Source organism: Podarcis tiliguerta, assembly GCF_965153285.1.
Source record: "Podarcis tiliguerta genome assembly, chromosome: 1".
Classification (NCBI taxonomy): Eukaryota; Metazoa; Chordata; class Lepidosauria; order Squamata; family Lacertidae; genus Podarcis; species Podarcis tiliguerta.
Window position 1 is genome coordinate 40,925,994 of NC_139534.1, and position 26,836 is coordinate 40,952,829.

The 26,836-nt window shown below is 42.6% G+C and overlaps 1 protein-coding gene across 5 annotated transcripts in view; it reads left to right on the forward strand.

Moving 5' to 3' along the window:
• The first annotated feature begins 589 nt into the window (after nt 1-589).
• ZRANB3 (zinc finger RANBP2-type containing 3) overlaps nt 590-26,836 on the forward strand; it is a 41,087-nt gene continuing 14,840 nt past the window's right edge. Inside the window, exons 1-12 of one of the 5 annotated variants that reach the window (XM_083406803.1) lie at nt 590-720; nt 6,046-6,207; nt 12,040-12,058; nt 13,743-13,921; nt 14,692-14,923; nt 15,873-15,958; nt 17,481-17,652; nt 19,140-19,268; nt 20,984-21,103; nt 21,305-21,424; nt 22,884-23,063; nt 24,158-24,310. In XM_083406803.1, the coding sequence (XP_083262929.1) occupies nt 6,053-6,207; nt 12,040-12,058; nt 13,743-13,921; nt 14,692-14,923; nt 15,873-15,958; nt 17,481-17,652; nt 19,140-19,268; nt 20,984-21,103; nt 21,305-21,424; nt 22,884-23,063; nt 24,158-24,310 (1,545 nt within the window). In that variant the 5' untranslated portion in view covers nt 590-720; nt 6,046-6,052. The other 4 variants (XM_083406804.1, XM_083406801.1, XM_083406802.1 and 1 more) reach the window with 4 other exon arrangements.

The following is a 26,836-nucleotide window of genomic DNA, read 5'->3' on the forward strand; positions in this document are numbered from 1 at the left end:
GCAGAGAGAGGGGGAGGGAGAGGGAGGGAGGCTGGCGTTGTGGTGGCGGCGCTGCAAAAGGGCAAGACCAACCTCCCCCTCGCCTGGGACGGCGGCTCTCAGGGTTCCAAGCCTTTCTGCAGAGCGCGGAGGGGGCGGAAAAGCGGGGGGGGGGAGATATATTTATAATGGAACTGGGGCGGGGGGTGAGGGAGGGAGGGGGCGAACTTACCGCAATGGCGCGAGCCTTGACGAACGGGCGGAGGGGAGGAGGAAGGGGATGAAGGCGACGGCAAGGCCGGCTCGCGAAGGGGGCTTCACACACGAGGGGGAATTAACCCCATCACCAGCCCCCAACAGCGACTCCGGCTCCTCCTGCTGCTGCCGCGGGTGCCATAGAGAACCGCCCTCTACGGGTCCCGCCGGCCAATCGCGGCGGCACATGCTGCTGACTGCCGCCCCGCCCAACCACTCAGCGCCTGGAACACGCCTCCTCAGCCCCGGAGCTCTACGCTGAGTGGGCCAGAATTCTGCCCACGCAGGAAAAAACGCCCCGGTGAAGCGAATGCTAGCCAATGGGAGGCCGCGCCTTTAAAGCCGAGCGACGGCCGGAAGCCGGCCAATTGGAGACCGGAGTGCGGTTTAGAAGACCGGCAATGCGGAAGCCCCACCCTCGGAGGTGCCTGTGACCAGTGGCGTTGCCTCTTTGAGGTGACTGACGGCCCCGAGCGCTAGTTATAGGTAGGCTTTACGGTCTGCTCCGAAATGGCACCTGGCCTTAGTTCCCCTCTGTGGCGGCGTCTTGGACGTACATGCAGCCGGGACAAGTCCTCTGGCTCAAATAGTAATTAATATTACGGAGGTGGATGGACCACAAATCCCAAGAAACGCTTCCAAATCGCCTTAGCTTCAACGAACGGGTCCATGAAGCGAGGCATTCTGGGACTTGTAGTACTTGGTGCAGAAGCTTTGCTTAGATTCCGAAGGCGCCTCCTGACAGTCTGTTGCCTTAAAATCGAAAGGTCTCCTCCTTGCAGCACTATATTTGTGGCCTTATATTTGTACCACTCGCATCATTACGTCCTCCACCCCAAGTTCTTCTGTCGCCGCGGTTAGCAGGCTCCTCCTCCAGTCACTGCATTGAGTCCTTAGGTAAAAGCAGCCTACGCATCTCCCGCCTGCCTCCATGGCGCGCTTGTCTGCCTGCCAAAAATCCCAGCGGCACTTTGCAACCTGCTTGCATTATATATTTCATTACTGCGATCTTACTGAATTCAGTGGGTCTTGTTACTAAGTAGGCACAGGATCGCCCTGCCTGTCTTAGCAACCCGAAAAAGCTACACCGGCTCCCTCTCCTCACCCCACCCCAAACAACCCTATCGCCTATCGCTGTTCTAGGTTCTTGTCTTCCGATGCAAATGCATCTTGTTTTTTATAAACTGCTCTTTATTAAATCTTAGAGGCACAGGTATGTTGGCCGGTTACAGCAAAAAACTAAAAGGAATGCCCTGTACAAAACATATTTGCTATTTCTTATTATTAGCCCGCGAAAGCTTATGCTTCAGATAGATCTGTTGTTCAAGGTGCCAAAAAAAGTTTGCTGGGTGTGTGCTTTTTTCCTAATTTTTTTCCAAGCAAATGTGTTTTATCTACTTCATTCTGCTGAAATCAACCTGACGTTTTCACAGCGTTTCACATCATGCATCCGTCATCGACCCAGTCATTCTTACTCCCGGCGGATCTCCTTCGTTACAAACTCGACGTCGGAAGCGCCCACAAATATCCATCGCTTTTTACAGGCCACCTGTTAGGACCCGGAGGCTTTTATTATTAATCGTAACAACCGCCAACCAGGATTACAATCGCACCTTGTAACCCCGAGTTTGTACTTGAAAGGGTGGCCAAACGTGCTTTACATCTTGGCCGTCACCTTTTAAAAGGCGTTGTTAGATTGCCATGCGGTTCTAACGCGCAGTTAATCCGGGGAATAACTATTTTAAGGCGGGACTGCAAATTCTTTTTTAACCTGCATAAGTACAAAACCAAGTTCGATGGGGCTTCATCCCAGCCTAAAAGCTCCTTCCTTCATAACCCATCACCCTTCCTATCTATTCAGTTTCGTCTCTGCAGCTTCCTATACCCGCCGCCCTTACACATGAACTTGTAAATCAGCCGCCCAAATTGTTTGTGATCTTCCATCGCTTCTCCTTGTTCCATGTGGCTTACATTGAAAAACGATGCATTGATAGTTGTGCTCATTGCTGTCCTGTTTCCTGGAAGAGGGGAAAGGGAGCTTGTTAGTATTCTCGTTGTTTGACCATTATGCGGCTAGGGTGTGCGAATGAACACAAATGCAGGGGAGGCCCGCCATTTTAATCTTTTTTTAAAAAGAAAAAAGAATCCATGCAGACAGGCACTTGCTAACGAAGTATCTCTGAGTCTACCGCGCTCTCGGTTTGAGGTCATTTCCGCTGCGTTTGGGCGCGAAAAAGTTGTTTGGCTGCTGCGGCAGGAGGAGGAGGAGTTGCTGCTGCTACGATTGCTGCACGGATGAAAGAGCGGGTCTCGGTGAGGAAGGCGCTTCGAGGTCTAGGAAGTGGAATAGTAATTTATAAGCAAGTTTCGTGTAGTTGGGGCAGTGCAGTTTTCTTTAAACTAGTGAGACCTATTGACTAGGAGGCCGTCAAAAACGTGGGAGTAAAATACTGCATAGTTCTGCTTGCACCCGAGAGTGATTACTTGATGCAACGTAAACGATCTTTTGACGCGTCTGAATGGCATTCCTGAACTCCTAGACTGAAGTGGTTTGAAGGGTGGCAGAAAGGCAGATATATCCACAGACACCCCTTCAATTCACTTTAGGACAGAAGTACTAGGTAAGGTGAAATGTGGTGGGTATTCCTATGTATATCTGTTCAGAAGCAAACCCCATTTAGTTCCGTGGGATTTACCCCCAGGTAAGTGAAAGATGCGGGTGGCACTGTGGGCTTGCCGATCAGAAGGTTGGTGGTTTGAATCCCTGCAACAGGGTGAGCTCCCGTTGCTTGGTCCCAGCTCCTGCCTACCTAGCAGTTCCAAAGCACGTCAAAGTGCAAGTAGATAAATAGGTACCGCTCCGGCAGGAAGGTAAACGACGTTTCCGTGCGCTGCTCTGGTTTGCCAGAAGCAGCTTAGTCATGTTGGCCACATGACCTGGAACCTGTATGCCGGCTCCCTCGGCCTATAGAGCGAGATGAATGCTGCAACCCCAGAGTCGTCCACGACTGGACCTAATGGTCAGGGGTCCTTTTACCTTTAAGTGAACATCGGGTTATGTAGTCTCAGTTAGTTTAGGGACTGTGCAAAAATGACTTGGGTTTCCATAAAGGCCATAGGTATGAAGAAGCGCTACCTAAATTTATTCTCTGTGTCTTTGCGATCCCAGTGCATGTTTTGATTAGAGCTGGAGACACTACCAAATTACCACTGGATTCTTCATTTCCACAGAGAGCAGTTCTGCTTGACATTTTTGCACCAAGCAGTAACCCAACCCCGTTAAGGCTGGAGTCTTTTGCATACTTACCATAACGAAAGTGGGGCTTACTTTCAAGTAATCGTACATATTTTTGTGCTGCCCATCTATGTAATGCCTCATTCATTCCATTTTGAGGTTGCTATAAAAAGCAGCTTTTTCATCTTGCTCAGCAACATCCTTTTATCCCACTCCCCACCACCACCATTCCTGGGTTTCCTTTGCTTAACATTTAATCAGAGGAGTTTTACTGGGCTTACTACTTTGTGTCCCAATAAAAGTGGTGTTACTTTTTGTATTTACATCCGGCCTTTCCTCAAATAAGCTCCAGGTGGTATATGCTTACCTGGCCTCTCCCTCCACATTTTATACTCGGGGAAACTGAAGTAGATTAGACTGGTGGTCTTCAGCAAAGGTTAGTGCCCATGGTCACTATTGAAATTTGCCTAATATCTCAGCGACTAACTGGGCTTTCAAAGGTATGTTGCAAATACTTCTCGCACATCTACTACTCTTCCCAATGCTTCCTTTTAAGGATAGAAATGCCCATTTGACTGGAAAAGCTCCCGTCTGGAACCCTGGAAAGTTGCTATTAGTCAGTGTTGACAGTACTGAGCTAGATGAATCGGTAATCTAACTTTGTATAAGACAGTATTTCTGTTCCTAAGTTTTCTAGAGTCATGGGTATAGCCAGGGTGTGGGGAGGAGGGCAGATCTGCCCCCCTAAATCAAGCAAATCAATAAAAATACTTAACTGACCAATTGCATAACAAATAACTCAATTCTGCCCCCCTAACATAAAACCTGCTGCCCCCCAAAATAAAACCTGGCTATGATCATGTCTGCGGGAGGCAGTGGAAGACAAGATTGCCTGGCGTGCTCTGGTCCATGGGGTCACAAAGAGTCGGACACGACTAAACAACAACAATGATCATGTCTAGAGCTGAATCTGTAAAATGAACTCAGCAAGAAATTCAGATCCTGTCACAGACCATCCATGTGATGTTACAAGCACGGGTGGCACTGTAGTCTAAATCACTGAACCTCTTGGGCTTGCTGATTGGAAGGTTGGTGGTTCAAACCCATGTGCCAGGATGAGCTCCTGTTGTTCTGTTCCAGCTTCTGCCAACCTAGCAGTTCAAAAGCATAGCAATGCAAGTAGATAAATAGGTACCGCTGCGGCAGGAAGGTAAACGGCGTTTCTGTGCGCTCTGGCTTTCATCACAGTGTCCCATTGTGCTAGAAGCAGTTTAGTCATGCTGGCCTCAGGACCCGGAAAGCTGCCTGTGGACAAATGCCAACTCCTTCGGCCTAAAAAGCGAGATGAGCAGTGCATCCCATAGTCGCCTTTGACTGGGCTTAACCGTCAAGGGGTCCTTTACCCTACTTTTACCCTTACCAACCCAATATAGCATTTCTGTGCATCAACTGCACAGTGAGCATTCATTGTTATATTGGAAGTGAAGCAATATTGCTACCTGTCCCGAGGGTTTTCCCCTAAAGATTCTAGTACCTAGAGGGTGTCACTTCATCCCATAAATGCAGCTATTCATTAGGACACAGCACAATTGCATGTAAGAAGATGAATTATTATAGGTGATAAAAGTCAATGATCCAGGCTACTGTAATATAGTTCATAGTTGTACTTCAGTTGTGATTCTGGTTCTTTTGTGCTACTTCCAGTGCCCTGTAACAGCTAAGACAATAATGCCCAGTCTTCTTTAACAATTTATCTAACCAAAATTATACCCCACTTGATTGTAGTAAAATCTGCGTGTGACAGGATTGCTGTTGTACAGTGAGAGTGGGGATTAATACCCATCCAAAATGGCTATTGATGGAGTGTGCCTTCTTTAACTTTGCATGATTTGGTTTTTTTCTGGCCTTGTTTTTTCCTAATCAGCCTTTGCTGAGGGCAGGTAGTCACTGCATTAGGTGTGGCTGGATCACTCAGTTACTCTAGGTGCAAAGGACCTGCCTTCCTGTAGAGGAGGCTGCCTGTCGCTTTTCCACTTGTGTTCTAGGCTTGCCACCTTCCAGTCAGTGAGCGATACAGAAAGAGGGTGGAGGAGTAGGCTCTTCTGAGGATAAAAACCACTTTAGCCTAAGTTAAAATCATATAATCATTCCAGTGTCATTAAAAAAAAATATTATTGAGTTGTATTCAGTGAAGCACTTGTGCAATGATGCCTCAAAAGGGGAATTTTGTCTACTGTGCTCTCTGAAGTTTCATTAACGTTATTAAGTTTCACAGCACTTTGTGTGCCAGCTATACACAAAGGGCATAGGACTCTCCTATCACCTGAACTGCACTTTTAAGTTGAATTCAAAGTACTCCAGTGATCAATTTAACATGCTTATGTGTACAAATAAACCCACGTACACATTTAACAATGTTTTAATAAAACAGCTTATAAACCAGAGTCCTTGAACTGCAACCATATCCATTTTGATACTATTTATGAAGTAAACGTGTTCAAATATGACCTATTTTGATAAGTGCTGGAGAATTCTGAGTGTGGCATTTTGAAATCAGATCTCTTATTTTTTGTCAGGTGGAACATGGCAGTGGTCATCCAAGAGACTTGTACACGTAAAACTTCTGGTTCAACTTCCGATGTCAGTGAAAGACTGTCTTACTTACCTGAAAACTTAAAAGACAAACTGCTTTCATTTCAGAAGAAAGGAATTGTGTTTGCATTGGAAAGAGGTGGCAGGTAAAACTATCTTAAACATGGATCTGTCAGTCCCTTTTAGGAGTGGGGAAACTAACCCAAGTAGTTACAATGGCTCCAATATATTTTCTGAATGTTATACTGAATTTCTAGGCCTAAATCATTAAGTAGTTGAAGCTGAACCCAAAAGCTTATGGTGTTCTTCAAGTATGTAGAATAGGAATTACTTGTGCATGTAGGGGAGGAAAAAGAATCAGGAGGTGCAGGGAATTAGGACAACACAAATCTTTATGACTGGGTGCCAATAGCATTTATAAGCAAATGTAAAATGGTTTTTTTATCCATAGGATGAAGAGTAGAAAAAGGTAACATAATGACTATTCAAGACAATCATCAATCTAGTTAAATTGCTTTGTACATGTTACAGACTACCCTTGAACATAGCCTCCTGGAATGTCAGAGAGAAGCCGCCCCTTGGCCTCTTCCCCAAATGCACTTGTCTTCTGTTAAAGGGTTTTCCAGCATGCACCCACCCCCTACACACATGCTTGCAGCTTGAAATGTGCTGTCTAGGAAATGTTTGGCCACAGTTGGCTGGCATTTCCCCCCAGCTATAATTTGCTTTTCACTGGTTAACATGTAAGGGTTAGTGTTTTGTTTAGAATTGGCTTGAGCTGGACTACAACTCCCATCATCCCTGACCACTGGTCCTCCTAGCTATGGATGGTGGGAGTTGTAGTCAAACAACATCGGAGGACCCAAGATTGAGAAAGGCTGCTCTAAAGGCTCAATAGTCATTTTTTACCATTCAACACTTTTGCCTCCTGGTGGAAGTTTGACACAGCCTTTTTGTGAATGGAAAAGTACTTCACATAATTGTCAACGCGATGCCACTCATTGGGACCATTTTAACTTAACATTCCATGCACAAGTCATCTGAGGCTCTATTTTTGGTGAAGTACCCTAATTCTTGCAAGACAAGTCATCTTTGTTACAGATACAGGACCGCACAGTTGTATTTAATGATATACACATTTTTTAAACGCACCAGGCGCACATTCCTTAAATAACCCCTATATGAGAGAGATGTTAATGCTAAAGTCTTGGCTTGTGAGTAGGATGCAAATTATATGCTAGAGTGTTACATAAAACTGATTCACATGAGTGGGTGAAAATCTGGAACTCCAAACTGAGGGGAAACAGCACTCTTCCTCAATACAGTCTGTTCTGTTAGGAAGTGTGAGTCCTGTTCGTAAAAGGAAGCAGGGGACTCTTTGGTACTAAAGCCAGTTTGCTTTTGTTATTTATTCTTTTGTTTTTTGAAAACATAAGAAAAGCCTGCTAGATCAGACCAGTTGCCCGTGTAGTCTAGCATCCTGTTTTTACAGTTGCCAACCATATGCCTATGGGAAGCCCACAAGCAGGACCAGAGTGCAGCAACACTTTCTCCCCCTGTGGTTTCCAGCAACTGGTATTCAGAAGTATAGTGGAGCTAGAACATAGGCGTTAGAGTTATTAGCTGTTGATACCTTTATCTTCCATGGATGTAGCTAATCCTCTTTCAAAGCCATTCACTGCCTCTTGTGTGAGCAAAATCCATAGTTAAATTACTCACTGCATGACAATTTACTTTCTTTCGCTTGTCCTGAATCTGCCAGCATTCAGCTGCATTGGATGTCCGTGAGTTCTAGTGTTATAGAGAGGGAGAAAAGCTATTCTCTGCCCTCTTTCTCCATACACTGCATAATTTCATGTTACCTCTTACGTTTTCCCTAAACCAAAAATCCCCAAATCTTGTAACCTTTCCTTCATAGGGCAGGTGCTTCATTCCCTTTATCATTTTGCTTGCCCTTTTTCTGAATCCTTTTCAACCCTACAATACTCTTTTTGAGAGGAGGCAACCCAAACTGTTCACTGTCCCAACTGCAGCCCCTCTGTAGGTTTGTTATAATGGAAGTATATCAGCATTTTTATTATCACTTCTTTTCTTAATGATCCCTACCATGGGATTTGCATTTTTCACAGCTGCCAGCCACTGGGTTGACATCTTTATCAAGCTGTCCACTTCAACCCCAAAGCCTTGTTCCTGGTCAGCCACCCACAAGCGTATTTGTGAAATTAGGAGTTTTTGTCCAACCTTCATCAGTTTACGCTTGTTTATTTTGAATTGCGCTTCCCATTTTACTGCCCATTCACTCAGTTTGGAGAGATCCTTCTGGAGCTCTTTGCAGTCCTGTTTTGGTTTTAGCCACCCTGAACAATTGTGTATCAGTTTGGATAGGCTGTTGGGGGGCTGCTGTGGGGAAATAAGATTCTGCCAACCCCATTATGCACACACAACTCTACAGTCTATCCAGCACCTTGCCTGTCACTGCTCAGCTTTGTGGCCAAGTGGAGTATTGAACCAAGTTTTCCCCTTGAAAGTCTCAACGCCCAAACTTTCTTACTACATTTCCTGTGTTTCCTTTTACTCATTGCAATGCTGGTAGTGTCAATGCCACAGATGACTAGTTATGCCATATTGTAGGTGCACTTTCCATCTATTTCTGGACTAAAGCAACTTTCACCTTCTCCAAGAAGATGTTTGTGTGCCCCTCTCTGCCTTTGGTCTTATTTTACAACTGCTTATACTGTACAGTATTACTTGTTTCAAAGCGCCTAAATCGACTAGGCACTATATATAAAGCAAACTAAAATGCACTAGCTTGCCCTTAGGCTTACATTTTAAGCAAGATGAGACATGGAAGGAAAATGGTGGTAAATAGTTAAAATGATATTGAGTAAATATTGAAATTAAATGACTTTTTAAAAAGAAATTCACAGCGATGCTAAGTAGCATAATTCCGTTTATTTTATTTTTCAAAGCGTAGTAGTAGTAGTAACATTCCTATCCTGCCCATTCACTATGAAACCCTGTGGGATGGGGAGCCTATGGCTCTCCAGATGTTGCTGGACTCAAATTCCCATCTGCCACAGCCAGCGTGGCCCAATGATCAGGGGGGATGGGAGTTGTAGTCCGATGACATATGGAGGGCCAAAGCTTCCTCATCATTGAGTTAGGCTGAGCTCAAATCATTTTGTGAGCTTCATGACTGAGTGGGGATTTATAACCTTTCTATTTTAGATAGCTTACTGTAAACTAAAATAACATATATTATTTTAGTGTGGGATGGGGGAACAATTGCTTTCCCTGCCTTTACCTTGGAGTTCAGAAAGGAGAAGTATCTAATTGACTGCTGTTAGGTTACAAGAAGTGTTCGTATATTTTTACACTTACGGGTGGAATCAACTTGGGATCAGGATAGCATCTAGGGTGTTTTATTTTTATTACTTAGTCTCCAGGTAAACTATTGGCCATGGTGTTCTCTTAGCAGTTGCATTCAAGAGGGGAAGAATCTAGGACACGGAGTATTATTCTTACTCTCTTTATGACATATTTTGTCCTTGTGAGCTGAGTTTAGAGCCTGAAATGAAATGGAATGCCTTATCCCCCTCAAATTAGCGTTCTTGGATATAGCTGTCATATAGCTGTCGTGAGCAGATGGTATGTGAATGATCTAGTCTCAATTGGGTAACTACCAGTTAAAAGGAAATGACTAATTGAACTTCAAAGAACAAGTTGTCCTGCTCGCTGCAGTCAAAATATGTGACAGAAATCAGATTTGTGCCTCAAATTTTTGATCTGAAGATTGCTTCGGAAGTACATAACCTTTCTGTTGGCGTAGGCAGCATGCTCTAATTTCATTAACTCAGGAAGCAGTGAGGAAAAGCATATAACTAACAGGGCTTAGGGTGCGGGACTCTGGATTTTCTTATTAGGATAAGAAATATGATTTTTAATTACTGTATCTTAACCATAGGGAGATTTCTTTTTTGTGGCCTACGTAATCGCTTCATTCTCCCACAGTGGCAGATGGAATAGTTAAGTAGACATGATACTATCAAGTACGTGATAATTAGATGTTTCTCTATAAAGAATGTGGTAGTTTTCTTTTTAGATGTCACTATCACGGCATGGGGACACCACCTTTTTAAAAGCAGTATCTAATGGGCTAAAAATGTTATTGTACTTATAAGCAGATCTACCTCCCTGCTGGTTTTCTGGAGCCTGACTGAAACCTCAGTGTTTAGGTTCTTTTTAGAAACCCTAAAGAGGTGTAGGTGGGTGTTTGAAAGCAGTGATTATTTTTTGTTAAATTGCTGCTGGTTTTCTATGCTTTACGCTGTTGTAAGCCATGTTGACTACAGTGGTACCTCGGGTTACATACGCTTCAGGTTACAGACTCTGCTAACCCAGAAATAGTACCTTGGGTTAAGAACTTTGCTTCAGGATGAGAACAGAAATAATGCTCCGGCGGCGTGGCAGTAGCGGGAGGCCCCATTAGCTAAAGTGGTGCTTCAGGTTAAGAACAGTTTTAAGGCTAAGAACAGACCTCCGGAACGAATTAAGTACTCAACCCGAGGTACCACTGTATTTTCTACAAAAAGATGGGATGTAAACGTTTCAATTTATTACTTTATTAACAACATTTATTAACAACAATAGCACCGCTCTCTGGGCACCTTAAAGTACCAGAAAAAATTTAAAATATTTCAAGCAGCCACAAATAAATAAAATTGCATATTTAAATAGAATGTAATAGATTTTAAAAAATAAGAGATTTCGAAAGGTCACAGACACCACAAAGAAGCAGCTGGGCAAGCTTCTCTGGGGGTAGAATTCCACAACCAGGGTGCTACCACCTCTCCCTAGAAGCCAACTGATATGCCTCAAATGGCAGCGGCACTCAGAAAAGGGCATTCTAAGATGTTTTCAGGCTCCAGGTGGTTAGATATCAAAGGAGGGGGACTTTGAGGTAACCTAGTACAAGGCTTTAAATGTCAAAACCAGCGTTTCTGTTGGGCCTGGAAACAAGCAAGCAGCCAGCACAGATCATGAAACAGTGGCATACTGTGTTAAAATCATCCAGCTGCAGTGAACTAGCTAGCAGACTTATCCTGGATTTGCTGAAGTTTCCAAACCATGTTCGAGGGCAAACTCACATGCAACGCATTGGAATAATGCAGCGATGTGAATAAGTGGTTGTTATGTGAATCCTTGGTACATGTATCATTTGTGGAGTTTATTTAAATACCTTTACATCACAACAGCTGCACAACTCTTAAGCCCCCCAGCTGTCTGATCTGACAAAAAGGTAAAGGGTTTGTTATCAACAAACCAATTCTGACACTTCTCTCCAAATTTCTGCCCAATAACATCTAGTAGCCTCATGCATGTTGCACAGAGCAAAGTTGAAGGACCCATAACAGAAGTCTTGGTGGTTGTTTTTTAAGTGGTGAACAATCACCCTGTACCACTCTCTGGATTTTCATGCAAAGAGTGAGCATACGCCACCTCTATTTCATGGTATCTCAGACTAAAGTTAAATTTGCACTTCCCAAACCACCTTGAAGAAAAGCATTATTGTCCGCAACCTAGGAAACCATCCCCACAGGCAAAGTTTACGCCTTGTATTCTCTCAAAGCAGTCTGCGTTTTCTTGGCCCAACAGTTTTACAAAGCAGCATTCGTGAGACTTTCCCCCTTCTTTTCTCCCAACAGGCCCCCTTGCCATATCGGAAAAGACCAGGTGGTTTTCCCTGCAGCATAGTTATGGCTGGGACCTATTTGCTGTTCAAGAGTTTAAAGCCCGTGGAATTACTTGCATTACTTAGATCCTGGTCAATATTAGCATTAAACAGTGTTGAAGAGAAATTGTTGGGAGTTTTATATCTTGGAAAACAAATATGTGTTAGAAAACTGTATAGAATGCATGCTTTATTCAGTTAAAGTTCTGGGTTACCTTCTAATTTTTATTTTTATTTTCACCTCTAGGTGTATGATTGCAGATGAGGTAAGTGGCTCCTTAGCCATTCAGTCTATTCTGTAACTGCTTACTTTGGATTAAACTAGTGCGCAACTGTGCATATCTTTTTTCTATAACCTATTTAGATATTTGTAAATCTCTTTGAAATGTTTCATGGGGAGCAATTCGTAAATAATAAAATAATGTGTACTTAAAAGATTAATTAAAAGTATAATTTCCCCATACAGATACTTGGTGCAAATGTAAACTTTAAAGTAGTGACAATCAAAATGGGACTTACTAATCAACTTATTGAAAATGTGGAACAATGAAGTCAACCTCAAGTAACATGTTTTCATAGACTGAAGTGCCTCTCAGTTTTGCTGAGAGGTGAATTTGATATTCAGCGAATATTTTTCAGCGAGTTAGATGTAGAAAAGTGTAGCTAAACACTGCTTACACAATGTGACCTGTTCACCACTCACTCCATCCTCTTGCCCCCACCCCCAGTCCTTGGGAAAGTGCCTGTAACAGCCAGGAATGGAGTGTGAGGGCATCAGCTATAATGGGAGAGGTGAACTGGGCAGCCTTGCACAAACCTAAGTGCCTTCCCCTTACGAAAGGGAACTCCAAATCTTAGCCTATGCCATGCTATCTAAATAGCCATAATGCTAGCATTATCGTTCTTCAAACTCTGTGTATGTGTGAAAGAAAGATTTCTTAGTAAGTAACTTTAGAACTGAGTTGGGACAAACAATAACCTTATCTCCTGATTTTAATTACCGGTGTTCGTTGTTAGTTCAAGGTAACTGCCCCTTTAATTGAAAACTCCAACTGAATGGCGAAATGCTCATGAATTTATTCATTTTCAGTCAATTACCACCTTCACGATTACGTTACTTTTTAATTTGAGAGAAGCAAGTGTCTCAGTGTGAAGAAGCAACAGAACAAAGGGTAGCTATTTAAGACTACAGTCATAAGCACATTTCAGGAAAGTAAGTTTCCTTAAAGTCAGTGGGTTATATTTGCAAGGCAGGCTGCAATCTTCTGCATACTTACCTGGACACAATGGAAACAGACATAGAATTGGGCTATCTTCAGTATATTAATACTCAAAACGTACAAGTTTATTCTTGTATGTGTTATGAAGAAATGATGATAAATTCACATAAACAAGTGTTGAGTGGAACCCGAAGATAATGTGCTGGTTGCTGCTGAAACATTATCTGTATACGAATATAATGCAATTTACTATTTGGTGGAATGAATTCCAAAACTGCAACTCTTGACTCAAATTGTCCTTTGGATTTCAAAGACAGAATGTTTAATGATGGAATTTATAAGATGAAGATGAAGCCAGATTAACTTTAAACTAGCTTTAAACTAGTATATGAGTATTGGAGGGGGGGGTGTTTTATGTGTGTTGTGAAGGAGAATGAGGTATATTTTGTAGGTTTATATATCTGTGGATATGTGAGTATGGGGGCTTTATGTCTACACATCTCCTTCTAATGTCCTTAACTGAGCAGGTGTTGGAAGTGATTATCTTAGTCTCCTCAAAATGCACTTAAGTTGAGTAATACATTTTGGAGGTTCTAAGGTGGCTGCCATCTGCAAATGAAAAGTGTAAACAGCTGGTAGGACTTTTTCTAGGTAAACCACCGATAAGGATGTTCCCTGCTTTCATACAATTAAGCTTTTCTTCTTTTTATTTCAATTTGTTGTGACTTAGATGGGCTTGGGGAAGACGATTCAAGCAATAGCTATAACTTACTACTACAAAAATGAATGGCCTCTGTTAATAGTGGTACCCTCCTCTCTGAGGTACCCTTGGGTTGATGAGATGGAGAAATGGATCCCAGAACTTTCTCCAGAGGATATCGTCATTATTCAGAATAAAACTGACACCTGGTAAGTGGCATGCTATCAGTCGCATTGCTTTGCCATCCAAACAGTAGCTCTGAAGCACTTAAAACGGTGTGGTCTTTTTGCTGTACTTACAAATCTACTTCCATTGTTAAGAGCGTGCTGGTCTGGTTTGGACATCTCACTAAGCCATGATTTAGTCCAACATGCAGAAGCTGTAATGAACCTGAGCAAGCCCTCCTGCCCAAGGAGAACTTTAGCAGCCTTTTGTTTTGCTTCCACTGAATTTTGGCTTGTTGCTCACACACCAGGCATTGTGGTTTAGTTTCAAAGCAAATCAACTTCAAGCCATGCATTCTGAAGCTGCCTTGTTAAACTAGTCATTGTGTGATGTGTGAACACAACTTCTGTGTGTTTGAATATCCATAAGCACTGCTTTACTTCCTTTACTTGTCACAGCTTTTGGTTCGGTATCTACTATTATCCTCTATATTATGAGTGTAGTATCTCAACTTTCTCTGATGTTTCTTTTTCTGTATTAATTAATATAAATAAAATACTTTCAAAAGCTCAAACACTTTTGAAAGCAAAACACGTCAGGGTTAATTGAAGTACAAAACAAGAGCTGTATTAAATTCTATTGCATATTTTGCCAGTCTTCTTTTGGCAACCTAAAACTTCTGTGCTGTATCCAGCAGAGTAAATATAAACTAGATAAATATAAATTAACAGAATTTAGCTAGTTTGCCATTTACCCTTACAGCAATCCATTTATAACTTGATGAATGTATGTTTCGCTCTCTCCTTTTTCCTAGGAGAATACCTACGAGCAAAGTCACTGTTCTGGGTTATGGCTTGCTAACTTCAGATGCAAAGACTTTAACAGAAGCTCTGTACAAACAGAATTTCAAAGTGGTGGTAGTTGATGAATCGCACTACATGAAATCCAGAAATGCATCTCGTAGCAACATTTTGTTACCTATTGTACAGAACGCCACTCGGGCCATTCTCCTCACTGGAACTCCTGCGCTGGGAAGACCTGAAGAGGTTCTGAATATCACTATGTGATGCCTGGTTCACATATCACAGCCAAGCCATGCTGCTCCACTGGGAATATACTTTGAGCGTGTGTCTTTTCTATTCCCCTCGCACTGGGTTCCTTATCTCACTTTATGGTAACCCTAAGTTGCCATGATGTCTGCTTTCCAATTATATGGTTTGCAGCATCCATAGTTAGTCTGATTAGGATGACTCGGCAAACTGTAGGGGCCACAAACCAAACCAGGAAGAGGGGACAATAAATTGGGGAAAAAAGGAAGGGGAGGTAACACAGGCATCCAAAGCACATTCCTGACTTGCTATGACATCTGAACTGGGCATAAAAGTGAAATAATTTTATTTATTTTATTTAACATTATATATATATAGAGAGAGAGAGCACTTAATCATCAAAACCTCTAAGCAGTTTACAAAATGGTATAAAGTATGCATTATAAATACAAATAAAATATACATAGTTTCTTCCTTTATATTGTACAGTGTAATTCAGATTATTCTATAGTTTAATACATTTTTTGTACTGCTTACCATAAGGATTTTTGCAGAGCACATTTTTGGAACTATGGGTATGACTGGGGCTGGAGTAGATGAGCATAATACCCTCTCAATAGAGAAATGGTGGGATATTGCTGGGGTAGAAAGCATTTAAGACCACATAAGCAGTAAGGTGATAAAACAAGACGCCATTTTATTGAATTTGAAAAAATACAACCATCTGGTATAAGCTGTTAGGCAATTCCTAGACTATGCAGCTGTAGCCAGGGCAAGGCATCTAATTTTGTGCTGGTGATGTCAGAGGGGCTACTTGGAAGTTGCCCATGACTGTGATGCAATTTTCGGAATGGTGCTGGTTATGCACTTAGAAGCAGAATGAGTGTCTTTCAGATTTTGAGAAAATGGCCATCCTAATAAAGTCCGCTTACGATGGTTTTTACAGCTTTTCATGCAACTTGAAGCGATTTGCCCACGAAAATTTGGCACATGGACTGAATATGCAAAAAAGTATTGTGACGCGCATTTCAGGTACTAGTATTTCAGCAACTTTTACTTCCCTGTTGATGTTTGTTTTCCCCCTCTTGATCATTTTACTGATTGAATTGCTTGAGATTGTGATGGACAACCTTTTTCTGTAGAGGCTCTAAATCTTCAAGAAGTAAACTTTCAGGGACTATGTCACTGTGGTTGATTGGGCAAACCGCTTTTCTCTCCTTCTGCCTCTCCCCCTTTCCTCGTCTTCTCCCCTTTCTAACTGCAAGAAATTGGGCTGAGCTGTGGTTTAAGATTTCATGTCTGTGTTCTATATTTATTCTTCATGGGCTGGATTCAACTAAGCCATTGTGTGAGCAGAAGCCAGCGAAAGGACTCTCACTAGTGCATCAGTGTTCCCCACCAGCACATGGCTCCTGAACTTCCCCCAAATCCACATACCTACGGGACCACCTCTCCTGGTATGCCCCACGGAGGACCTTAAGGTCCACAAATGACAACACCTTGGAGGTCCCAAGTCGCAAGGTGGTTAGATTGGTCACCACTAGGGCCAGGGCCTTTTCAGTACTGGCCCTGACTTGGTGGAACGCTCTGTCACAAGAGACTAGGGCCCTGCGGAACTTGACATCTTTCCACAGGGCCTGCAAGACAGAGCTGTTCCGCTTGGCCTTTGGTTTGGACTCAGTCTGACCCTTATGTCTTCCCTCCCCTTACGGTTTTGATCTATGGGCTACTTTTAAAATGAGATTGCATTTTAACCTGTATTTTAAATTGGGTCCCCCCCCCATTATGTTTCTATTGTAATTTTACTGGTGTTAGCCGCCCTGAGCCCAGCTCTGGACGGGGAGGGCGGGGTATAAATAATTATTATTATAATTATTATTATTATTATTATTATTATTATTATTATTATGAGGAATGTTTTGCTTATGACAGGACTGAGAAACTCCATGAGTGCATTTTGGCTTGCCACACAGAATGACTCCTCCCGCCCACCCAAACATGCTCTTCCAATCCTGTTAGGGCCAATTTGTTGGGGCGGGGTGGAGGGCAGGGAAGGCCCTGTTGCACAAGAGGAAGGTTTTGCTCAGGGCTTCCACTGACAGGACCAATTAGTTGAACCCTCTTTTCTTGAACCAGCTTTGGCTTTGCTACAAGAACTGAATCCACACACAAAAAGGAACACATAATTTGTTTCAAACATCATACTATCATTTTGTTACCTAATTTATGAAGGAATTTGGTTCAGCATGTTTAGGGAAGTTTTAAATGTTTTATCGTGTTTTTAGTCTGTTGGGAGTCGCCCAGAGTGGCTGGGGTATAAATAATAAATTATTATTACTACTAAATTTTGTGTTTCTGCAACTTGATTAAGAGATCAGCAACATTGTGGCTGCAACAGACCACTGAGATACTCCTTTATATGGTTTGCTCTTTTTGCAGAGGTGTGGAATGCTGATCAAATAGACTTGCATGCTTCTTCTTTGTAAAATCAAATGCTAACTAATGTTGATTTAACTTAAGTGTCCTATTTTTCACTGCTCTTTAATTGCTCCAGATTCTTTGGTAAAAGACGACAGTGGGACTGCAGAGGAGCTTCAAATTTAGATGAACTGCACCAGTTGCTAAGTGATATAATGATTAGGCGTCTGAAAAATGAAGTTTTAACTCAGTTGCCGCCTAAAATCAGACAACGGATTTCTTTTGATCTTCCCCAAACTGCTGCTACGGTAAACCAGTGTACTATTAGCTGTGTGATGGTGGTGATTCATTTTTATGGTTTTAATTGTTGTGTGTAGTATACACACAGAATTACCTAGCTCTGAAAACTCTCGTTGTGTGACTTGACTACATTTTTTTAGCAGTTCTATTCAGTGCGACCCTATTCAAGAACCTCAGCCTGTGTGGTTAAAAAATTAGGTTCGACCAAGTATATAACTCAATGATTTCAGTGTCTCCCTGACAACTTTAATAAAACTTAGTACAGCTGAACTCTTCAGGAACTTAACAGTACCTTTTAGAAGTAGCGTTTAACCTCTCTTTCAGCGGTTACTGAAAGAAACGGTAACCAATAACTCCTATGAAAACAGTATCACTTTTTGCTAGTGGTGATATTCAGTTATCTATTAAAACAGGGTTTAGACGTCTTGTTTTGCATTTACTGCCATAATTCTAGGAAAACACTCTCTTCCTGCCTCGAACTTTTGTTTGAATACTTTAGCAAATTGGAAAGCATACTTTTATACACAGTTAAGTCCCAGTATGAACTTTGTGTAATATTTAGTAGTAATGGGCACTGTCCAGATAACCATGGGTGGCGTCCAGTGCAGGGCTAAGTGGGAAATGTACATGAGGACTGAGGTCCACTTACATAATGGGACTTCTCTCCATGCCCGCCTCCTCCTCCCACTGCACCTGTTCTGGGGGTTCCTTCAACCCCGCAGAGCAGATTTAGGGGCCTGGGGAGGAGGGAAGAGAGGGCGGGAAAGTCCTTCTGTGTAAGCAGACCTTGTTCCCACACAACAACAACAACAACTTAGTTGAATATTGCCGCGTGGAACTGATGCATGCTCAGTGCAGCTTTCAACACATTTTAAGAACCAAGAATCCCACCGGGTAATTTCAGAGGTACTTTGAGACACGGCACAAGGAGAATTCATGGTCTTCTCACTTGGTGCCAACAGCTACTAAAGTCAGAGTTGATTCATTTAAAATAGCGTTATGACTAATGGTCTGAAACCATGACAATTGCGGTATTTTAAATAAGTAGCACAATAAGTTGCACCGAATTAATAAGCACAACAGTGAAATGTTTCGTTATGTTTGCAAAGGCATTAAAGCAAGGTGCTGTAAAAGTATAGCCCTGAGACCAATGTGCTTCACTGTTTTTGATTTCTTCACCAGCTTTCAGTTCTTTTTGAGCCTTGAAGAAGGGGTGTTTTTAGCCATTGATATATGACTGAAACAGAATGAGCTGTAAATTCTTTTTATTTTGATATTTTTGTCCCGAGCTTGTCTTAGGCTTCTATTCTTGGCAGCAACATGTGACTGACCTACCTCTGCACTAGCGTTCCTCTGAAGAAGCTGGCATCTTTAGGGACTGTTGTTTTTCTCTTTTCTTCTCGGCAGCAAAAGTAGGGCATGATTCAGAGAAACAGTAATTGTTTTGCCCTTTCACATTTTTTGCCTCTAAATATTGCCATTCCCTCCTGTGCAGGAATTAAATGCTAGCTTTGAAGAGTGGGAGAAATTAATGAGAGCTTCAAATTTAGATTGTGCGGAAAGTGACTTTTTCCAGGTGATGAGCCTAATTACAAGCATGTTCAAGCAGACTGCCATTGCCAAGGTAATCTTGACCTGTCTTGCCATTTTTAACATTTATTTAAAGAATTGTACTGCCTTTTCCTATATATACAAATTTGTCAGTCCATTTGTTAGATTGTCTCTTCCTGTATTTTCCTGAAAATTATAGCAGCCCAGTATAAAGTGATTTTTTTTGTCACTGTATTTTGTCTTGTATCAAACTATCATGGCAGGCAGGGGGGGTGAACCTCAGGCTCAGGGCCCAAATTTGACCCTCCAGCCATCTCTGTCTGGCCCTCAGAGCTCTCTCTAGGCCCCACTCCTCACCAGCTGTGCTTTGCACTTTCCTTGTCTGGAATGTGTCCTGGAATGGTGAGGGAGCCTCTCGCTTGCCTGTATAGAGAAGTCTGGCTTCTGTGAGGCTGCAGTGTAGCCCACTGTACAGCGGAAAGGTTTGCATCCATTGCTCTGGCCAGCTGTTGCCTCTGGACTAGCTTGCCACTGGCCCATGGCCCATGAGGGAATGAGTCCCTCAGAGTGAAAGAAGTATGGTTTTGAATAGCGTGCGAGATCCAAAGACACCCTTTGGTGAACAGAATTCCTTCCATTTTTGGAAGGGCTCTGATGTATCAGGGCTTCTTCTGCAAATGGAAGTGCAAGATCATTTTTGCAGATTTTCCCTGCAGGCTGTGCACCACCTCCCATGCTGTTTCAGCGTTTTCCCCCAAATGAAGGGCTGCAGGAGCTATTAGCGAAAACAATCAAACCCCTCTCTCCCACCTTTCCCCACTTCCATTCATGGAAGCCTACACTGGGTCACACAGGTCATCTGAGAACAGAAGGACCTTGGTTCCTACCTATTGTCGTAAAGTATCTCTGAATTAATGAGCAGTATCCAGTTACACTGAAGATAAACTCTTGTCTCTAATTTGAGAATACAGGTTCAGGCTTTAGATAAGACAAGGCCACACTTTTAACTTTGTCTTTCAACTTAGTAGACAGTGTTCATGTTTTAATTATCTCACTTGGCACTGTCTTTAGCTGCAAATTTATTTTCAGTGCTAAGTTGCGTTCCTGACTGCTTTTTAAGGGGCAGGCAGTAAGTAACACAGTGTACTTGTAGTAATAACACTTTGTGCTGATTCCAGAGAACTGTAGTAGTGGCTCACTTACAGTCCTCCTCTGTGCTTCAGCTCTCATTATCCCCAATAGAAGTGCCATCTTCTAAAAAATAACATAGAGGGGGCCCAACACAATGTCCTGATGTCACACACGCAACATTGCACGACGTCCTGATGTCGCTCTGCGTTTGCTTTGAACAGTAGGGGGTCCTGGCCCACTCAAAACATTGAGGGAGGCTTGGCCCCCAGGAGTTGGCGTGCATGATTCCCCATCCTCAGGAATAGAATGGGATGTGGCCCAGCTGATAGAGCTGGGATTCAGCAGAAATAGTTATCCCCTTTGGACAAGCAGAAGTGTCTTTCCATTCTCACAGTCTGCCTTCAGATACAACCCTTAGTGGATCTACACTAATGATGATAATGTGCCAGTAAGATATATCTGTAAGATAACGTGATGCATAGATTGGCTTTTTGTTTGCTTGGCACACTTCAGATAATGGATATTGTTCAAACCATGAGAGGAAATTAACCTTGTATGCTAATGTAGTTTTCTCTTTTACATCAACACAAATTACTTTGTTTTATCCTCTTAACTGTTTTATTACAACAAAATTCCAAGGTGCTTTGTATGTTTTAGGCAGGAGCAGTAAAGGATTACATCAAAATGCTGCTTCAGAATGACAAACTGAAGTTTCTAGTCTTTGCTCATCACTTAAGCATGCTTCAGGCATGTACAGAGGCAGTGATAGAAAGCAAGGTAAGTGTGGCTTATTTTCTTCCACTGCTTTTTAAGGATCTTACTATCGAGCTCTAAACGAGTACGCATTCTTTTTGGTGCTTGCTTTAAAAAAATGCTTGCTTTTTAAAAAGTCTGCGTTTGTCACATCTTGGCTGTTCATATGCAAAGACAAGGATTTCCTTTAACTTCGGGTAATGCTTTGGTTTTCTTACTTCACAGGCTCGATATATTCGAATAGATGGAAGCGTACCTTCAGCAGAAAGAATCAGCCTTGTCAATCAATTTCAGAAGGACCCAGATACTAGGGTGGCCATTTTGAGCATTCTGGCTGCTGGCCAGGTAAGGACTAACAATATACAGGATACAACTTGTGAGTTACTGCTTATGGCATTTGAACTGTTAATCTGTATTGCCACTGACTTCTTTTTTTAAAACCCTATGGGGCACACTGTGGTCAGTGAATTGACAGGTGTCACAGAGACCACTTTGTGTGTGAGAAATTCCAGATGAAACTGCTGAATTAAAGCACTATGTAGAGTTGTACAGTAATATCACCTCTGGTCATTATGCTGATGTTACGCAACCGTTTGGGGGGGGGGGCAGCAATTAATGTAGCAAATCTGTATAACTAAGGAAAAAGTTAACTAGTTTCTCCCATGGCCTAACCTTGAACAATAACCCGTTCCTATGTTTCGTTATGGTGTCGTTTCTCACTCCATCAGCATAGGTCAAAGGAGTTCCTTAAATGTAGTATCTCATGACCTGCTCTTCAGTATATACCAACAGATGTAAGAATTTTAAGATACGGTATGGGAAAAACACGAACATTCCTATTCTGTTCCCTCAAAAGTCAGTTTCAGCATTCAGGCCTATATTTAACGAAATGGTTATATAGTTCCCAACAGCTTGTTTGCTTTTCCCAGCTTGGTCTCTGCGGTGGACAGTAGTTTGCTGTAACATGGCTGCCACCACAATAAAAGTACAAATGCATTGTCCCGACACTTGTTTAGGATACATGTCTGCGAACTAATTTTCTGTGTTCAGGGGAATAAACCCTTATGGAACCCACATGACTGGGGGGAATTTAGCTCAAGCATAAGAGGGACTGTCCCTGCTGTGGCCCTGGCTCTCTTGACAGGCTGCTGTGAATGTGTATTTACAAAAAAATATACATGCTTAATTTAAGGACGTCAGTCCAAGTAGCAGGGTGCCTGCATAAGGTACTCAGGATGGAGCAACTGAGATAAGAGGATTTCCAGAAGCCAGTTTTATTGATAAGGTAGAACAAAAGAAAAATCCATGATTACTACTGAAGGCTGTTGAGAGGAGAAGGAAGAAGTTCAGAGGAGGGATGAGAAGTGAGATGGCAGTGAGCCCAAACAGTGATGGTTTGGCATTTGCAGGGAAAGGATGAGTCCAAAGGCGGTGGGAGATGGCAGGAGAGTAAGCAAGGGTGGGAGGAAGTTACGCCTTTCCTTCCGTATGATCTACCTAAAACTTAAAGAAGCCTTAGTGTCAGGCTGTCGCAAGGTTTTGCTGGAAGGGAGGAGTGCAAGGTGGGAGGTGGGCGCCAAGTTGGCAGTTCCTAAACCCAGGCAGGCAGTGGGCGCCAGCTGTAACTGGAAATGCAGTTTGTCATAATTCCTTAAACCATGTTGGCTAACCATTTTCAGACTTAACTGAGCCTTCTGAGCCCAAGGCATTACGTGAGGACTCTCTGGCAAAAGCATTCAATACCTTTCCCTTTAGTCGACTCTGCTTTCCAAGCTGGAGCCTTCATTTTTGTCTTTATTTGTAGGGATTAACCTTTACTGCTGCCACTCATGTGGTTTTTGCTGAACTATACTGGGACCCTGGACACATAAAGCAAGCCGAAGACAGGGCGCATCGGATTGGACAGTGCAGTTCTGTGAATATCCATTACCTTATCGCAAATGGGACACTGGACCCTCTTATGTGGGGAATGTTGAATCGCAAGGTATGTTTTCGCACTTAAACGTTGGCAATCCTCACTGTCCAAAGCACGGTTCTAAGATACCGACTATAGTACCTTCCTTACATTGTGAGTGCACATACACCTAACAACCCTATTTTCTAGATTATCCCCTACCCTAATTCCTCCTTCCCTAGTCACTTCATATGACTTTTGGTTCTTGGGAGGAGGCATAGCCAGTGATGCTTTCTAAAATTCACTTTACAAAAGCCCGTTTCAACAAGTCAGCAACAGATATTATCTATAGCCTATAGTGCTCCCCTTTGATCTGTTTATGACTGACAGAAGGACTTCTAAAGCACAGTGTCTGGAAGCCTTCTAAAACCTGGAACGTGAGCTAGACCTGCTAGTCCTTCTTGTGTACAGAGCGCCATAAATACTGGGAAGGCTGTCAGCCTTGTAGCCATCTGTCCTGTACTTCAGATGAAATCCACAACAGGATTCCCTCAGGTAAACTTAAAGCAGGTGTGGGGAACCTTTGACCCTCCAGATGTTGCTCAACTACTTGGCCATGGGCAACTCCCATTGCCCCCAAGCAAGCATGGCCAATGGCAGTAAGGTAGATAGTAGTAAATAATAAAATACTATTTATTTTAAGACATGTTATTTGTTGTAATACAATTTATTTAGTCTACATAACCAGGGTGCATAGGGCATGCAGTCTGGTTGAAATCTTCACCTTTGGAAATGTAATTGCTTATTTTAGGCGTTTGATGATGAACCGAATGGGTGGGTAGCAACCCTCGTCATGTGACGGAGGCAGGAGAGCAAAGGATTCTGGGAGGCAGGCTCAGTCCCCTCAGGTTTTTTCTCTCCTGCCTGATGGAACAGATCATTTCTCAATTGCTTTTTTCCATCCAGAAGTAGAATCGATTTTGCTTCTGAGACAATGGGACTGCCTACTGCTGCCCCTGCTCTAGCATTAGAAGAGGCTTAGCAAGTTCATTGGTTTGGGGTAGGAAAGAATAGTTTCTGGACCCCAAAACTACTATGCCCCAACCCTATGCACCACCCTAGACAAGCATGGGATGAAGTTACGTTGTCAAGAGTGAAACCGTTTTTAATCTTTCTGTCTGCAGGCCAGTGTTACTGGGACCGCACTAAATGGCAAGAAAGAAAAACTGCAGGCGCAAGAAGGTGACAAAGGGAAGTGGAATTTCTTGAATTTTGCTGAAGCATGGATCCCAAATGAAAACCTAAATGAGATAAAGAATGAAGTTTTATTCACTCACGTAAGTACAAAAAGATGCGGGTGGCACTGTGGGCTTGCCGATCAGAAGGTTGGTGGTTTGAATCCCTGCAACGGGGTGAGCTCCCGTTGCTTGGTCCCAGCTCCTGCCTACCTAGCAGTTCAAAAGCACGTCAAAGTGCAAGTAGATAAATAGGTACCGCTCCGGCGGGAAAGTAAACGGTGTTTCCGTGCGCTGCTCTGGTTTGCCAGAAGTGGCATAGTCATGCTGGCCACATGACCCAGAAGCTGTACACCAACTCCCTGGGCCAGTAAAGCAAGATGAGCACCGCAACCCCAGTCGTCTGCGACTGGACCTAATGGTCAGGGGTCCCCTTACCTTTAAGTACAAAAAGAGATCGTGTGTGGTGCTTAACATGTTCATGTATTTCTGAAGTCTGGGCATTCACATGAGATGTAATTTGAATTGCCATTTTGCCAGGACTACATACTTATACTTCCTGCTTTGGTTTGCAGGCATGTTAGTACCTGAGATTCACAGGACATCCTATATGTATCTATATTCTCATGTTGTTGGACAAGTCTGGGTTGTTTCGCAATTTGATTTTTAAAAATATCTAAAAACAAATTGGACAATTGGCTGTATTCAAATAGCCTGTCCATCTATTCAAAAGACCCGAAACCATGAAACCCACCTGGGACTTCCATTGCCAATAAGCACTTTCACGTCTTATTGATTATAACAGAAATGTGTATACATGCATACACATGCCCTTCATTTTAGTTTAATTGCAGCCATTTATTTGCTTATTTTGCACATGAACGTATGTCAATCTGTATGGATACTATCCAGTTGGTACCCGTGCACTTGTCAAAACGCTTTTGATCTGGCAGAGAAATCTGCTAATACAGTACAGATATTGCCAACGTGGCACCATCATAAGCTTCAAATATCCCCTGGTGTCTACAAAGCCTTGGAGACCCACCACCCCCTTTTTCTCCCTTGCGAAATACAAAACGCTGAAGGAGGAATTTGAAAATGGTGCTCTTTCCCACTTCCTCTTTGAACTCTATGCATTTCAAGGCTCAGATTAATCATACTGGGTCTGGCTTTTACACAAACCCTTGGGAAAAGTGAAGTGTATTTGTGTGTGCCCTTTCTCTCTCTCTCTTTCTCTGAAAGGAGCTGATCTGTGGGAGGGAGGGAGAACTGAGTACATGAATCAGAAGTGAGTACATGAATCAGATCACTTCCATGGATGCTAGGGCACCAATTAGAGATACATACACGCACAAAATAGTAATTTCATGATCACGGCCACAGTCATACTTAGTGTGGCAGTCAACTAAGTTTTGCTTAGAGTAAAGACCCATTGAAATTAATGACCGTGACTAAGTTAAGTTCATTATTTATTTTTATGTACTTATTTATTAAATTTACATGCTGCCATTCATCCGAGGATCCCAGGGCACCGTATAAAAACACAAAAAAAGACATAACACAGTAGCAAACAAAGCAATAAAAAACCTATACACGGACTGTTTTAAAGGCCAAGGATTGTTTAATTAGTCTAAAGCCTAGGAAATGAGGGGTGTACTCACTTGCTGCCTAAAGATAGGTAATGAAGGTGCCAGGAGAGCCGCCCTAGGGAGAGAATTCCATAAATGAGGAGCCCCCACGGAAAAGGCCTGTCCTCATATGACCACCCTCCAGACCCCTCATGGAGGGGGAAAATAATGGCCTCTGATGATGATCACAGGGTCCAGGTTGGTTCATATGGAGAGAAATGGTCCCTTGAGGTATTAACTTTATTCTCAGTAAAACTTAGCTGAATACCGCCCTTCATAATTTTTTGTAGTAAAGAAAATTTGCTTGATTCACTTGTGAAATGTTGCTTCTGATCTCTGCTTCGTAATACAGCTACCTACCAAAATAATTTGGTGAGTGGTTGTATGAGTGCTTGGAAGTTGTTCCTTCAGTTTATATCAGCTATTGTAATTTGATTCCAAAATCTCATCAACAGTTTGTGAACTGACTAGGAGTTTGCTATAACTTTTGTGTGAATACATTCATTTCATACTTTTTAGGGTTGTTGGTTTTTTTTAAAAAAAAAACCTATGGATTTATTATGGTGCTAACTCACCTGGGATTTTGCCAGGTCACTGGTTACTACTGTGCAGCAAATGTAGTGCATCCTGCTGCCATTTATCAGTATATCATACCCGAAAAGGATCCTCAACAGATTTGGTACAGCCAAAATCCACTTCTTCAAGCAGTAGCCTCATTGTAAATATGAATAATACCCTTGGAATGACTGCAGAGCAGGTCACCGCTCTGTGCCAGACTAATTTGAGTACTCAATATGTTGTCTGTATGATACATCAATTAGCCTGTGGCTTTATAAGGCAGTTCAGTTAATCTTAAATACAGAAAGGCTGCATGTGCATACGCTGCCAGATTGGATACATATAACCTTTTGCTTTAATATGCAGAAATGGCTTTGCAGTTAGGTGGTTCATTTAAGCATAATACAAGAAGGGGGAGATTTGTTCTTAGGTTTCAGGTTCT